Genomic DNA, 16,387 nt, shown 5'->3' on the forward strand with positions numbered 1-16,387 from the left:
GCCCCCGCCCGGCCGAGAAAAGAAAGAAAAACGGAAATAAAAAGTTGCGGGAATGTGCGGTGGGCGCTCAATTAGTGGAATTTAAACTTTGGTCCGTCAATAGCATTCGCTCCGGAGTATTAGAACAGTAGCATGGATGATCCATTTTCAATCTTGTCAATGAGCTTAAGCTAATCCTTTTGGGTGCCAATCAAATGGCTGGCACGTTGATTTTCACACGAAAACTACAAACTACAAAGCAGACTTAAATTTATTACGACCAAAGTATTCATTTGACTGTAACAGTTACTACAGCTTACCAGAGGTAAAATTGATTGATTGGCGTAGTGGGCAAACAAAAATTGCTACTAATCGGTGGGGTGTGTGTGGAGTATTATTAAAGGGATGGAATTTATTGGTAGTCTCTCAGCATTCAGTTACCGTAGGAAGAGTGGGAATTTTGCGGCGTGCGACTGCGACTGCGACGCCGGGATTCACCAATTGGTGGCCCTGAGCCATCACCAAAGACTTGTAGATCTCGACGATCATCTTCTCGTCGTACTCTTTGAGCGGGCGCAACCCAAACCCGCTGATGCCCTCCCCAGGATATCCGGCCACCCCGCTGTTGACGAACCGGCTGCTGGCCAGCTTGGTCATCAGATTAACGTACGCATCCCGAAGTCCCAGGATAAATTTCTTGGGCGAGAATCTTAATCTCAGTTTCAGCTTCAGCCTGGGAGTCAACCTTATCCTCCAGAAGCGCCTCCTCCGGCTTGACCCGTTTTCCGCCCCCAACTCCACCACCCTTCTCTTCCTCCGTCGACTACCGCTCCCATCTAGTTTCTCGTATCCTTTCCTCATCCAGTAACCCTTTACGCCCTTGTAAGCAGTGGCTGTTACCCCTTCCATTTTAGTATAGTAGTACTACTGGCTACGTGCTTGTGCTTGTTTTCCTATATATAAAATTACCAACCAAGAGAAAAAAAAAAAAAACGAAAACAAGAACAAGAGATGCTTTGTGGGGTTATGTACACGTGAAATGAAGGGGAAGGGATTATTAAATGCTGGCCTGGAGTGCGGAAGCTGAATTATTATTCATGAGGATGGAAAGTAGGAGCGGTGGTGGTTCTGGAGAAGAAATGTAACGTGGGATGAACGAGGTGGTGGGTGGGTTTTTATAAATTAGGATTAATTACATTTACTTCACAGAGGTTTAGCCAAATTACAATTCAAACCTTGAGGTTTGACCATATTACAGCCACCCCCTTGCAAATGGTGGGGTTTAGGGCCAACAAACGGAATTACTATAATGACGGTAATACCTTCCACTACAAAAATGGCATTAAAAAAAATGGAATGTGAGCTGCAATTCTTTGTTACCAACGAGCACCGCTAGTTCCTCCTTTTCAGCGACGTTCAATTGGGCACTAGTCCAGTCATTTCATTCGCTTCTACTTTTTTTTTTTTTTTTTTTTTTATTAACATAACGGCACATCTAGTCTAATATAACCTATTGCTACTACTACTAGAGGAGCCTATTCTAAGGGGTGGTCTAATTGGGTCGGAAAAATCTAATAGGGACTGAACTATCATCAAACCAGACGAATGTACCTTGTACCCGTATGAATTTAGAACAAATCTCATCTAGAAACATATTGATGAAAATCAAGGTTTCAACCTTTGACCTCCCACCTCACAATTAATGTGGTGGTCAACTCCTCATAAGGGAGTTGGTTTATTTCATTCGCTGCTAACGTGCAAATTTTCACATATAGGCGTTTCACACATGAAACATAACTCTCAAAACAGTAAAAGGAAACGGTAGAGAAGATATTAAAAGCCAAAAGAAAATATCAACCCTCCTGCCAGCTTCATTTTTGTTCCGCTTGGACGAAATTACCACATCAGATTAGTTGGTTGGAGAAATTCTCTCAAAAGTAGGCATATATTGGATGGTAAAAAAGACTACATGTAAGATGAAGTTGTAAAGCTAGACATTTTAGCAAACATATGATGGCCATTATCAAAATGAACTTTTTCTTCCAAATTTATTTGAATTCAACATTCATCCTTAGTCCTTTAACTTCATTAAAAACCTCAAGGCTCAAGCCACTTCCATTCCTTCACAAACATGATTAACCTCCACCACAATCCTTCACCTTAAGCAAAAGAAAATTCTAGCAACTCTCACAATCATTAAAAGATTTCATCAATCATTATCTTCAACCACTCAAATTCTAAAATTCCAAAAAGAAAATAACAAACAAAAAAAAGAAAAGAAAGGAAAGATATTAGATAACACGAAAAGAAGAAAGAGGAAAAAAAGTGTGGAGAGGAGATAGGGAGTCGGAGGCGTCGCCATTAGAGCTTGCCACCATCAAGCAAATTTCACCAATAGCTTTGTATGCTTTTCCCTTAAAAACCAAAAAAAAAAAAAAAAAAGAAAACAAAATATCAGAAGAGGGGATGAAGAGGGGCTAGCATAGGTTTTGAGGGTAATGTAGGACTTTCATTAAAAATATCATGTTGACTCATTATCCATTTAACGGTCAACCCTGATAAAGTAACGGTAAGGGGCCATTTGTTATAGGTTTTTCCAATTGAAGGACCTTCTTGTAATATGGCTAGATCTCAGGGTAAATATAATATGTAGTTTGATTAAACTAGAAGATAGGTTATAAATCAGTACTCCCACTAAATTTGATATTATTAGGCGAGTCGTAGTATATGTAATGCGTACAAGGGTGAGTCAGGGACTGAGGGAATTGTGGCATTGGACTGAGCCACATTTTCCTATCATAAATGTGAGATGCGTTTTCTGGTTGATATTTTAATAAGAGCAAGATGAATGCGCAGCGTTGCACTATCAATATATATATATATATAGATATATATATGCGGTGATTAAGAGAATGAAGACCCTTCGATTGGAGGATCTTTTGGCTTGATGGAATTGGGACCCACGAACTCCGCCGATCGATGAGCAGGAGTGACGTGGGTGGGCCTATATTATTGTCAGTTGTCGACCAAAGGCGTGGGGTATGCGATCAGTTTGCCGGAAGGGAATAGTTCACGCGCGAACCAGTGAAGCGATTAATTTATCTACGCAGGGGAACGCAAGACAGAAACGGCGTCGGTTCCTGAAGCTGTTGACTTTGCACAGCAGTTTGCAGCCTCCAGCAGTCCTGCTGCGGCTGGGTAGTCCATCCCCGTTACGCTACGCTAGCGAATGGGATGGGGTAGTAATTACTACTAATTAGTTAATAATAATGGTTGATTTGACTGATCAATCGATTACGTAAATCCTTGCAACAGTGGATCAAGTGCCATGCACGTGTACATGTCCTCGGTTGCGTTTATCATGTACCGTTCCGCGTTAGTTGCTAACTTTTTTTTTTTTTTATCAGCAACAACGATGCATTGTATAACTTACTTTATCTTAATCTAGGAAGTTTAAGAGGCTTGTTTTAGAGGTTAATGGGTACAAAGACTCAACTAAATCAAAGGAGTGTTATGACACTACTCTTAAATTTTTTTTTTGATGCAAGTGAAATTTGAATCCTCACCTCGCTTGGAAGAATTGAAAAGCGACATCATCTTAGTATAATTGTGTCGTGTAAATCCGGTCCGGTCGGGGGCAAAAATGAAAAAAGAAGAAAAAAAATGGTAAAAACCTGCTAGGCTAGACATGACATGTTTGGTTGGTGAAAGCAACAAATTTGGCTCTTCATGAGATGCAGGCAACGGACCAACGAAAATGGAATATGCCAGCCACGAATAAGTTTTAATTTATTACCTTGTCATTATTATAAAAGGCATAAAATGGGATTATGAACTTACGACCATGATCATCCACGCAGAAGATTTTTACCTGAATGACTCCGAAATGGCATCTGCAGAATCATGTCAAGCTTCATTCCTTAACTAACACGGTTTAAAGAATTTGGTCGGGAGGGATGACTTCTTAAATAGTTAAAAGTCGCTCCCGAGAACATCAGGATGAGGGTTCACGCTCGGTGGTGCAGATACGTCAGGATGTTTAGGTTTATCTCTCTTAAAAATTTTAGATGGTGTAGTAATGCACCTGTCTAATTTGAAACGTCCAACCTTTATTTTTTCAGACGGCGTTGTTAGGCTTTTCTTTTCCCCTATAACTTAGGAGTGAGATCGATTTTGGCGTTTGAGAAAAAAAAAAAAAAATACTAAAAGGTTTCTTCATACCGTAATTATTTTAGCTTGCTTAGAGTTAAGTTGCTTAACTGATTAGATTATTGGCGCTGCTTGTTAGACGGGCCAAATTCTCGCCGCCAGTGGGATGAAATGTTACATTTCTTCTTAATAAGAGCCGCAGAAAAAGACAAATAAAGACATGATGACAACCGGATCCAGCTAAAAGGCTAAAAATTTCTCGCCGCCCTTCTCCATCCTCTGGCTCTGAGAGAGAGAGAGAGAGCTAGAAGCGTGTTTGCCATCAAGATGGATGGAGAGACAGCAACGTCATCATGCCCAACCAGATGGTAAAAGAAAATGCGAACCGGTATTGCTGCTCGAGTCGATATATGCAGTTCTTATCCTCGAGATGATCTGTTGGGCGGATGAGTGGACATTAGAGGTTCTCGATGATTCCAACTTTGGTCCACAGGATCCATGCCATTGAGAGCGACCAAATGTTTAATGATGATGATACTCACACCTCTTGTGTCGTTTAATCGGAACCAATTAATGGTGAGTTGAGGGGTAAGTATTCCCGTTTAGATTGAATTTTTTTGTATTAAATTTTGCTTTTTATCTTTCCCCACTTTTGAAGTCATATGGCATCGGATCATTTTACTTCAACACTTTTGTTGTACTCCGTACTTATTTATAAATGTACGCGTGACTAAAGCAACAATCATACATATTACTTTTCCATATTTTATTTTTGACATTTCTATTGATTTAATTAGAAAACTTTTTCAAATTGCACGTACAGGTTGTAAATTCCACATTTTGAATATGGACCGAAACTAGCAATTCGATACCCAAAAAAAAAAAAAAATTCCCTATGCATTAAATTTACAAGATATGTAGGCACACCAGAGGTACATGTCATTAATTTTTTTTTTAAAAAAAAAGTACCTGTAGAAACTTTTTCATAAAAATTGATTTTACGTTATTATACTAAATATTTAAAGAATTTAATGATGTAAAAATTCTAAAAGGATAGTTATTTGGTAATTACTTATAATCTCAATTGGTAGTTGGTAATATAAATTAAAAAAATGTTTTAATATCGATTTTAGCAACATAGGCTCTCAAACTCTTAAGTATTTTGTACAGTATTTTAATAACCTAATTTGATTGGTATTCAAATCGTTTCTTTGCAACGCCCAAAACAAAAAAGGCTGAACTTTTGAGACAGCATACAATAGCTTACGGGGCAAAATGCCAACTGCAAATAATTCGGGTATGCAAAGTGCAATTAACCGTAGAAATACTTAGCCTAACCAGACACTCCAACTAGATGTATGTAGCACTACTAGTTCACAATCATTCAACTATAATTACCATATGAAATGAATACGATCATTTCCTAGTTTTCTTGGCAATCGGGCCTAGCAGCGTTTGGTGATTTTGAAGACATGGAGTTGGTAATAACTTGATCTTCTTCGCAGGAATGCTGGCTGCATTCTTCTTTTTCAGTGTTTCGGGGGTCTTCACCTGACGCAACCGCTTCATCTTTGCTCCAGTAATGGACCCCTTGACGGTCGTGACCAATCCTCTAGAATTTTTCTCCAAAGCCTCGGGAGTCTCCACTTGACTCAGCCTCTTCATCTTCTTCAAGGCCTTCTCATTTGCCCTCCTTTTGTTCGTGCTGGGTCCATGTCCACGAGCATTGCTTTTCTTGGCCGCAGCCCTCCTCGTAGCAGTTGCCTCGGGCTGGATCTTCCTTGCAGATTTTACGACCACTTTTTCGGGAGCAGAGATCTTATAGGAGTTCTTCACTTTGGTTAGCTTCTCTGATTTCACAAACTTCTTCAACTGAATAGACAGGAGTTTCTTGAAATTTGGTGGAAGCAATTCACGGTACTTTCGCTCAACGAATTTTGCTATGGCAGGCTGGCTCGAACCATGTCTATCCTTCAGCGAGGTGATGGCTTCGCTTATCATCTGACATTTGTTACACGAACAAAAAACCATTGGAAATATAAAGCAATTAAGAGCAGAATATATTAGTAAGGCGGAAAAATTGAAGACGTACGTGCCTGAAAGTAAGGCGGGTGGCGATTTGAGGATGCATTTGCAATTTCTGCGTGATTGTAGTATTTTTTTGGTGGTGCCATGGCGGTTTTTGGCACAGTAGAATTAGAATATCTCGCAGATGATTATATACTGTGTATTGGGTTTGTGTGTTTTGTGATTGTGCTTTGTTTTGTCTTTAAAACAGCACAACATTTTGAATGTTCAAAAACAGTAAAATGGCGGAAAATTTGTTGCTAGTTCGAAATAAAGAGTTGATGTGCCGGCAAGCCCTTGATCATCCAACGGCTGGATGCTGATTTTGCGAAATCGTGGGTTGGTGGGATCAAACCTTTGGCTTCGACCTAACCTTTCAATCAGCCTAACCAAATTTGGCATTTCAGGAAATGAACACTAATGAATATTATTTATTTCCTACTTTTTTTTTTTTTTTTTTTTACCAAAATCAATGAAGAGTCAAAGACAACCTCTCAAATGAAGACCTCAACCTAAACTTTCGTTTATCTTTAATTTCCTGCATTTGCTACCGTTATGTTTGACATGTATTATATATTATGCTTACAGTGAGAAACAAATTAAATATGTGAGTTTGAGAAAACTGAAATTTGATATCTGAAAAACGTGTTGTTGAATTGATGGAGTTATATTTGTTTGATAACTAGTTAAATTATGTCACTGAATTGAAATATCACACAAATATTATACTTTCATCTTTAAAAAAATTGTCTTTATTTATATATTTGGTAGGAAAGAAAATTATTTGTTTGCCAGAGAAAATAATTAAATAATTGAGAGAGAGTACTTAAGTGTGTATATTTGTATGTATGTTTGCATGTGCGTGTGTCAATCAAAACAAGAGCAAATGTGTATCTTGTGCAAAAACATATATAATAGTGTGTTATACGAATGAGAAATGTAATATATATGATCAATTCAGAAAATTTAGTAAAAAAATTTAACTTAAAATTTTATACACAAATTAAGCCTTGCTTAATATATTAAGTGGCTAAAAATTTCAGTTATCAAATATATTGACTTCAAAAAATCTTGAATAAATTAATGTTCAGCATTAAGTTGAATTATCAAATAAACTTTTAAACTGGAATACATATGAAAATATTTAATGGTGTATATGGTTTAGAGATTATTTAAAATAATTATTATAATATTTTTATGATATGGTGTATGTAAAATAAAAGATTAATTAAAAATAAAAATATATTTATAATTCAAGTGAAATAATATTTTTTAAAAAAATTGTCATCCTAGCAGCAATGTTTTCAAACCCGGACCGTCAAGCAAACCGGTGAAGTGAAAGGGTTGAGGTCGATGTTCAACCGGTCGGACCGGTTGAACCCCGGTTCAATAAATAAATAAATAATATATATATATATATATATATATATATATATATATATATATATATATATATATATATATATATCCTAATTTGCATCTCCTGTTAGTGTACTATCTACATGTCTCTCCACGAACAGCAGAATTAGAGTTGAATGTAAATGCAAGTTTCCTATATCAGGAAACACACACACACACCTATGCACAGAATAAGATATAAATGCTAAACTACAATTAACATAAAACTATAAAAGCAATATCCAATAATTAACACACACAATTAACATAGTTATCCAACTTACATGTTCAATTGTCTAAATATTAGAATTAACAAAAAACAATACAAGTCTAGAAAACAATCAAAAAGTCCAAACAAGTCCAATTTCCGAGGCTTCTATAATCTTCTTTGTCATTCTGGGACAACAAAGCTTCAAAAAAAGCCATCTTGATAAGCCGTCATCATCATCCAAAACCATTATATGAATCACTGACAAGTGATAAAGTATAAAATCATATTAGTTTTATCACACCAACTGATACAAATCTTAAAAATAAAAATAAAAGAGTACAAATAATTCTATACCAATTACCATTTGAACATTTAATGCCAATCATCATCTTCATCATTAAAAAAGTTTCGACGCTGAAATGTTTCTAAATCAACATCTTCTGCTTCATCTTCAATATCTAAAAAATCAACATATTTAATTATATGCATATTCAACAATTGAATATCATATCATACTAGCTTTATTTTTGCATCAAGCTAATGATTTATGTCAAACTAACCTTCAAGTTGTTCAGAATTTGAACATTGCCCATGAATTGGAAGTTCTTCAAGCTCTTCCTCTAACTCCTCATAATCAAGCTCCCCTTCTTGTTCTTCTTCAACCACCCAAAATTCTGTTTTATCAATTGACTCATAATCAACGGGATCATACGATCTCTTTTGCTGATTATGCCTACAACATATATATATACACACAACATATACACTTAGTTAGTACTAAAATATTTTCTTAAAAAGAATGAAATGTCATTTATAAAAATAAACCATTTACATATACCTATACTGCAAACGCAAATTGTAATGCACATATACAAGATCATTGAGCCTTTGATGCTCCAACCTATTCCTTTTCTTAGTATGAATATGTTAAAAAACACTCCAATTACGCTCACATCCTGAAGAAGAAGCTGTTTGACTCAAAACCCGAATTGCAAGTTTTTGTAAGTTGGGAGCATCACAACCAAAGAGCTTCCACCAATTCTCTGTCATATTCAAAATTTAAATATAAACAAAATATTTATAAATTAGATAGATATATTTATATATATTAGAGAGATTCAAATGCTAGAAAAATATAAATTACCTGGTCTATCTTTCTTGCTAGTAAAAATAGCAAGTTTTTTGCCAAAACTTCCCTCCCGCTCTCGATACATTCCAATTTCTCTTGTTAAATTTTTCACACTACACCAATCCACCTTTGATTCTATGTAATCCAACAAACCATTTGTAATTTCTGGATGTGTAGAGAATGTGGCAGTGTCATATTGAAAAGCGGGATTTAAAAAATATGCTGTAGCATGCAAATTTTTCCTCAACATCCTATCCCATCGGTCATTGATGATATCAATGTAAGGCTTATATAGTCTTTCACTACTCCTAAACAACTTCTTGATTCCAGTAATTGCTCTAAACATACCTTCATACACATACCCCAAAGAAGGCCTTTCATCAGTGTCACAAACTCTCAACAACCGAATAATAGGACCCATTATTCTCACCGTAATCAAACAATTATTCCAAAATCTATCATCCAAAACAATTTGTTTGACCTCTTTTCCTTTGTTCATTTTCAAGAACTTTTTGTAATCTCCGCTAGTGACTAAAGCTTGTAAGTTGTCTTTGTGATCATGTAAGCTCTTTAGTGCAATAAAAGTGGTGGCAAATCGAGTCTCCCCCGGACGAATAATCTCCCTCCAACCATTTGTTTTTCTCAACCAATTTAGAACATATTTATGATTATACACAAAAACAGTTACTGTAGCAGCAAGAGCCACTAGAGATTTAACAGTACCCATTTCACCAATATCCTTCAAAATCAAATTGATACAATGGGCAGCACATGGAGACCAGCAAATAGTTGGATATATTTCATTTAATAAAGTTCCAGCAGCCTTATAATTGCTAGCATTATCAGTGACTAAATGCACCACATTTTTTGAACCAACCATTTCAACAATTTCAACAAACAGATTGCACAAATTTTCTGCATTTGTCACAATGTCCGATGCATCTATAGACTTGATAAAAGATATACCCTTAGGACAATAAACCAGAAAATTAATCAATGGTCTTTGTCTACTATCTTTCCATCCATCACCCATTATAGTGCATCCAGTTTCAGCCCAAGTATTTCGAAATGAATCAACAACTAACTGCACATCTTTCTTAGCATCTCGCAACAAAGTGACTCGCAAAGAATGATAAGATGGAGCTTTATAACCATGACCCATTGATGCAATTTGATCGATAGCTTTTTGAAAAAATGGAGAATTAACAGCATTAATGGGAATACATGCATCATAGAACCAAAGAGCAATGGCCATATCAGTATTTTTTCCATTTATCCTTACTTTGCAAACAAGCTTTGATAGTAGGTTTAGCACTATCACGTCCACCCTTAAAGAAAGCACGAATACCTGTAGGGGCAGTGGCTTTTCTCTTTCCTTTACCTAATGATGTACCAGCCTCATTCATTGAAATTTCCCTTATTCGAGGAGGTGGAACCTCTTGCACTTCATCACCGACAAATTCGTGCAGTGGTTGACCAAAAGGACTTTCGACCCCAAAATCTCCTCTTTTTTCTTTAGATTTTTTATCATTCTCTTGCAAACATGTTAATATTGCAAGCCTCACTGCTGGATCAACATTTGGACATGAAGTAACACTGCCCGTTACTCCTGCTAAGTGTTGCTTCATTCGGTGGATGCCACCCCCATGAAACACTTTAAAACAATAAGTGCATGTCATGGTTTTTCTTCCTTATGCATTTCTGCCCTCAAAAACATATCCCCATGCTATATCTGTATTTTGCCTATGACCTTGGGGCTGACTTGCAGATCCCTCACTATTGAATGCTCCCCCCGGTGAACATTGTGAGTTACTACCGCTACCAGCCTCCATCCTAAAATGAGATGTTTAAAAATAACTAGTCTTAACAAATAATTAATATACAAAAACTGAAACAAATTATTAAGGCTATTCGTATTTGGGAACTGAAACTGTCACCAAAAGATCTAAAAGGGTTAATGGAGACAATGAAACAACCGTTTAGCACGAATGAAGTTAATTCCCTAAGCCTTGTGCATTTCTTGAGGGTGTTAAGTATCTTCACGATAACTGGGTTTTGTACAGAGATTTAAAGACATCAAATATACTTTTAAATAATAGCACAGAGATTTAAAGACATCAAATATACTTTTAAATAATAGCACAGAGATTTAAAGACATCAAATAACTTTCAAAGACATCAAATAACTTTCATCTGTCATGTTACTGTAGATTTTTGTATGGATTTCAAGCTAATTTTCTTCTCTGTGGCCTTAAAGATCATTGTCGTTTTGTTTTGCAGATATTCAAAATTTTTCGTACGCCTAATGACACAATCTGGCCTGGGTTTTCGAAGCTTCCAGGGGTCAGGGTTAACTTTGTCAAGCATCAGTATGTATTTCGTGTGATTCTGATCTGGCTTTCTGGCCTTCGTTGGTGACAGTTTCAGTTCCCAAATAAATGAAGCTTAAGACTATTAGACTATTATTAGACTTAATATGCAAATCTTGGTGCTTGTGCTATATAGTGTATTATATTTGTTTAAAATTTTTTTTAATCAATGCTTAAGCTTCACTTAATTGCTCCATAAACAACAGCCTATGTTAATAATAAATTATATTGTGATTGTGCCCATATCCCTCGTGAGACCAATATCATAGAAACTCAACAACAAGAAATTGCGGAAATAAAATTTCGTCCTCCAATAAGAAGGACAATATTTTCACATGCCACCGACATAGCTGAAGAAGTGCAGAACTTAGACGCAGTAAGGGAAAGAACGAATATAATGAAACTATAATCCGCACAGTAACGAGAATCGAACACATGAAATATTTTGTGCAGAAACAACTAATCCCATTTTCCATGTTTTGTGCAGAAAAATATGCTTCAATTCTTCCAGATGACAACTGACATTTAAAAAAAAAAATCTGCGATGGACAGACAGCATAATTTAATTGGATGCAATTTCAGTCTATACCCCAAAAATGTATTTCTCATTTACTCCAATATTGGGGTAGGATCTTATCTTGAATTACCCTACTAAACTAAATTATGTGCTACATGCTTGATCTGGTGTCGGTGGAAATCTTGGAAGGTAAGAACTGATGAAGAAAAATAATTCACCAATTCAGTTTCACATGCAAATTTCATTACCCAATATCAGTACCGTAAACCAATTCGTATTGAAAAAAAAGATAGAAGCGCAGCAGGCGTATGAAATAAAATACCTGAGACAGGGTTGCGAGAAAAGCTGATGAAAATGGTGTGAAGTGTGAACGAGTTTGGACTTCCATTATTAGTAGATAAGCTTGAATTCCACAATTTTTTTTTGGCTTAGAATCGCAGCAGCAGGCGGAAAACTACAGAGTTTGGACTTCCTTTTTGCTGATTCCTTTTCCACCGACGGCAGCCGTCTCCGAGGAGAGAACTACAGAGCCCACGTCCAGCTCCACTTAAAGTAAGCAAAGACTCCCACAAAATCAAGAAACCACCAGTTGCACCGCAGCTACACCACCTCAATCACCCTGCTCAGCCGCACCTTCAGCCCACAGTCGACAACGAGCACCGCCAACCAGTGGTCATCTACGCCGTTTCCCCCAAAAGTGATCCACACCACACTTTGGAGAAGGGATTAGAGTTAAGCCATTAAGGGGAGAAGGAAATAGAGATGGCAGGCAAGGCAATTTCGGCAATTGTAGAGAGAGGAACCAGGAAGACCGAAGCGTCGAAGTGAAGTGCGAAGAGGAAGACTGAAGCGAACTAGCGAAGTGAAGAATGAAGATTAGGGATCGGTCAAAATTGAAGCTTTTGTCAATTTTGACTCAAAAATTTGGAAAACCGCGGTTCACGGTCCGACCCGGTTTTGAAGATTTGAACGATTTTTTATGGTTTTGACCGGTTTCTTATAAAAGTCAACATAAGCTTTAGACCGGACCGGACACATGTCCGGGTCGCGGTCGAACCGGTCGACCCGGCCGGTCCGGTCCGGGTTTGAAAACATTGCCTAGCAGATGCATGCATTTGAAGGCCACGGACTTGCAGTGTAGGCCATGACCTCCGTCTTTTGGAGAAACAGCGCACACTTAATCCGTATTTTTGCCTCCTCAATGCGTTAAGCGTAAGGGTGTGCAAAATCAGAAAATTTCAATTTATCAATCGAATTCGAATTAAATTTAAAATTTTTGAAATGGATAAATCGGAAATCGAAATTGAATTCAGGTTTCCAAATTCATATATTTCGAATTTGGTTCGAATTCGATAATGGAGTTTTCAAATCGAAATTTGCGATTTCGAATCCACAATTCATAATCGAAAATCGAATACTGATTTCAATTTTAAATTCGTTTTCAATATATATATTATATAATAAAATTTATATAATATATAGAATTTCCCAAATCAGAAGTTACTGAATTTCGAATTGAATTCGATACGAATTCGAATTTGGAATTGGTGAATTTGAAATCGAATTCGGTTGGATTCTCTGATGCTTTTCGAATTCGATGCACACCCCTAGTTAAGCGATGTTCTCAACGTTATTTTTCGTTCATTTGAAATTATAGTTAATTTTTAATTAAAAATTATAGTTAATTTGTAATTTATTTTAAAATACTTTTGTTTAATGTGCTTTATTATTAGTGATTATAACCTATAAATAGTGTAACTTTTCATTAGTATTATAAGGAATCATACTTCTAATATTAATGTAATGTAACGGTACTTTAGAAAAACAATAGATTAGATTTACTTTTTCAACAAAGTTAACTATTTTTTCTCAAATTGTGTGAAAAAAATATATCAAGACTATCAAAGTGAAACCGGAAGCAGCATGGCTCTAAGCTTGTTGATCACTTGAACTAGTTGAAACCAAATCTCTAGCGTAGAACTGGTTTCGTTTTGTCTCTTGATGATTCTCTTTTCCCTGGCCTCTGTATTGGCGGAAGCGTAGAACTTCACTAGTGTCGTTGAATCTCTGTTCCCTTACCCCTAGTCGTTTAAGCCCAGAAAAATGTTAGACAAAGAGGGGTAAAAGAATGAGTGCAGCTCTGGCTTTTTAAGATTGGCGAGGCAAGTAACGTCACACTTGGCACATAAAAAGTTGCATGAGAAGTGAAGCAGCCTCGACAACTTTGTTGCATCGATGAAATCGAATCCAAATGGAAAAAAAAAAAAAAATGATAGAGGATGTCGGTGCACCGACAGACTTGATGTCACAACAAAATTTCACGAAGGCCTGCCAGGATGAATGAAGATAACGAAATGGTGGCGTAGATGATACCAAAACAGATATGGACGAACGCTGTGCCTTGAATTATTTTTTTGTACTGGTACAGGACGACGCTCTTTCTAATTTCTATTGCGCACACATGTTGACAACTCCGATCGTCAACTCAATTCCTCCCCACCAACAACACTCGCACATGTATCGAGACAATCTACACCACATTCCCAGGAGTGAGTACCCAATTTTAATTTTACCCATTCCACCTCCCTCAGTTCTCTACTTCCATTTTCCAACCTCCGCATTCCTCCCACCCGCTAGGGCCCTTCTGTAGTGCGGCATCTCATACCGGTATCGAATATACTACCAAGACAGACGGACGACCTCAACCCCCCCTTTCATTGAATTGAATTGTGAAAGTCTCAACATTTTGGACGATGGGGAGCCTAAGCCTATCATTCACTGCCCTTGTGTACTTGACTGGTATTATTATTACGCATGGCAGAGTCTCTGAAGCCATGTCCACTGTAACTGCCATGGCTAGGGACCAAATCTCTTGCACAATGTGCTCAGCCTGTAACAACCCATGTCAACCAATCTTTCCTCCCCCACCACCACCGCCACCTTCACCTTCTCCCCCGCCTCCTTCCCCCCCTCCACAAATCCCAGAGTCCTACTACTCTCCGCCGCCTCCTCAACCCCCGCTACTCCCTGAGTGCCCTCCACCACCCCCTTCTTCTGGCTCATCCTACTACTCACCACCTCCGCCAGGGGAATCTTCAAATCCCTCCCCGGCTGCAGGTGGTGGTGGGCCACCTGGCGGCTCTTACTATCCCCCACCGAACCAAGCTGTTCCGTACTATCCATATTACAATTACAGCGCTCCACCATCGAATTCAGTAGCATTGAAGAGGGAACCCACTGTTCTTTGTCTGCTTACAATTATTTTTCTCCCCTTCGTCTTCATCTCTATATTGGTGACTTGAGCATAAGTTGCCAAACTAATTAAACTAGAGGAGCGCCAGCTACCGTAACTGTTACTGTTATGTTGATGCAATTTCGGTGCGTTTTAGCACAATCCAATCAGTATAAAGGAGCACCTGGGAGAATAGACGTCGACACAACATCCTGGGAGAAAAGGATGAATGGAGAAGACAGCTTTCATCCTGCCGTAATCAAGTACAGTAGAGTCCCTATTCGAGGAATATGATATCATCACATATTATTGTGTTGTTGTTGTGAGGTTATCCATCATTCTTCTCCCCGTATTTCTATTTCTGTTTCTGTTGTTGTATAATGATGCTTGGTGGTAGAATAATAAAGATGTGACTAGCAGTAATCTTTGCTTGCGCCACAAAAATAATTCTATTTACGCGTGACTCTAACTCTAATCGCGGTGGTAGCTACTGCTTTCTTTTTCCGGCTGTCGATCGAGTTCATAGACTTTGTAGCTCAACAATTTGTCCTGATTAGTACTTACTTTACACGGCATGGTTTATATGTATTCCAAATTGGAGGCAGCGTTCCACTCTTTGCCCTGCTCCCAGTTTACCTGTCGATTTCCGTGGCTATAATTAATTTAGTCCCTTTTGGTTAATCCGCATGCTACCTTAATCTTGAGGTGTATCATGGAGACGGACTTAATCGAAGAACCCATTCAGTAATCGGATTGGGAAGTAAGATTACTTGAAGAAATGAGCATTGCCACCCCGTACACGAACATTTTCAGAATTTTTTTTCTTTCTTTCTTTTCCTTTAAAGCATGCCCCAGGAAAATGTTTTCATTTGCGTCAAGAAAACATTAGCACAACCAATTCGAAATGGGTCCAATGGGAAAAAAGGGGTATAAGAGTTGAGGAGACCGATATCCGATGAGGACAGTGGAAGAATGGGAGTTCAACTTGGATGAGGCGGAGGTCGGCGGTGAACATATGGTGTAGGCTGGAAATTGAAGCAATTCATCCGTTCGTTCTTGGGTGGAGATTCGTTAATATTTTTTGGATTGAATGAAAGGAGGACAATTGCAGGGGGCAGGTGATGTTGTTGGTCATGTTCGTTTGCTGGACATTTTGGCAATAGCACCGAGACACAGAAGCTGCCACATCCGCAAGGCCAACGGAGGAGGGATGGTGATGGTAGAGCAACGATCAACGCTGCGTTTGGTTCGCATGATTTGTAAAAGGAAAAAAAATATTTTTAAATATTTATCTAATTTCAATCATAAACACAAAAAGTGTTTATTTTCAACCACT

At 37.7% G+C, this 16,387-nt stretch overlaps 3 protein-coding genes across 3 annotated transcripts; all 3 read right to left on the reverse strand.

Annotated features, from left to right (window-relative positions):
* Window positions 1–225: 225 nt before the first annotated feature.
* On the reverse strand, window positions 226–1,136 carry LOC113718451 (uncharacterized). The gene has a single exon (XM_027243356.2). The coding sequence runs from the start codon at window positions 886–888 to the stop codon at window positions 406–408; it is 483 nt and encodes a 160-aa protein (XP_027099157.1). The 5' UTR covers window positions 889–1,136; the 3' UTR covers window positions 226–405.
* A 4,268-nt stretch (window positions 1,137–5,404) lies between these two features.
* On the reverse strand, window positions 5,405–6,476 carry LOC113718458 (uncharacterized). Its single transcript, XM_027243363.2, has 2 exons — window positions 6,225–6,476; window positions 5,405–6,129 (listed from the first exon to the last, which is right to left on the reverse strand). Exons 1-2 carry the CDS (start codon window positions 6,300–6,302, stop codon window positions 5,545–5,547), a joined length of 663 nt encoding a protein of 220 aa, XP_027099164.1. The 5' UTR covers window positions 6,303–6,476; the 3' UTR covers window positions 5,405–5,544.
* Window positions 6,477–8,194: 1,718 nt separating this feature from the next.
* On the reverse strand, window positions 8,195–12,676 carry LOC113696438 (uncharacterized). The gene is made up of 5 exons (XM_072072939.1): window positions 12,142–12,676; window positions 8,949–10,766; window positions 8,643–8,847; window positions 8,365–8,537; window positions 8,195–8,262 (listed from the first exon to the last, which is right to left on the reverse strand). Exons 2-3 carry the CDS (start codon window positions 10,186–10,188, stop codon window positions 8,732–8,734), a joined length of 1,356 nt encoding a protein of 451 aa, XP_071929040.1. The 5' UTR covers window positions 10,189–10,766; window positions 12,142–12,676; the 3' UTR covers window positions 8,195–8,262; window positions 8,365–8,537; window positions 8,643–8,731.
* Between the last annotated feature and the right edge of the window lie 3,711 nt (window positions 12,677–16,387).

The sequence above is a fragment of the Coffea arabica genome, chromosome 1e, assembly GCF_036785885.1.
Source record: "Coffea arabica cultivar ET-39 chromosome 1e, Coffea Arabica ET-39 HiFi, whole genome shotgun sequence".
Lineage (NCBI taxonomy): Eukaryota > Viridiplantae > Streptophyta > Magnoliopsida > Gentianales > Rubiaceae > Coffea > Coffea arabica.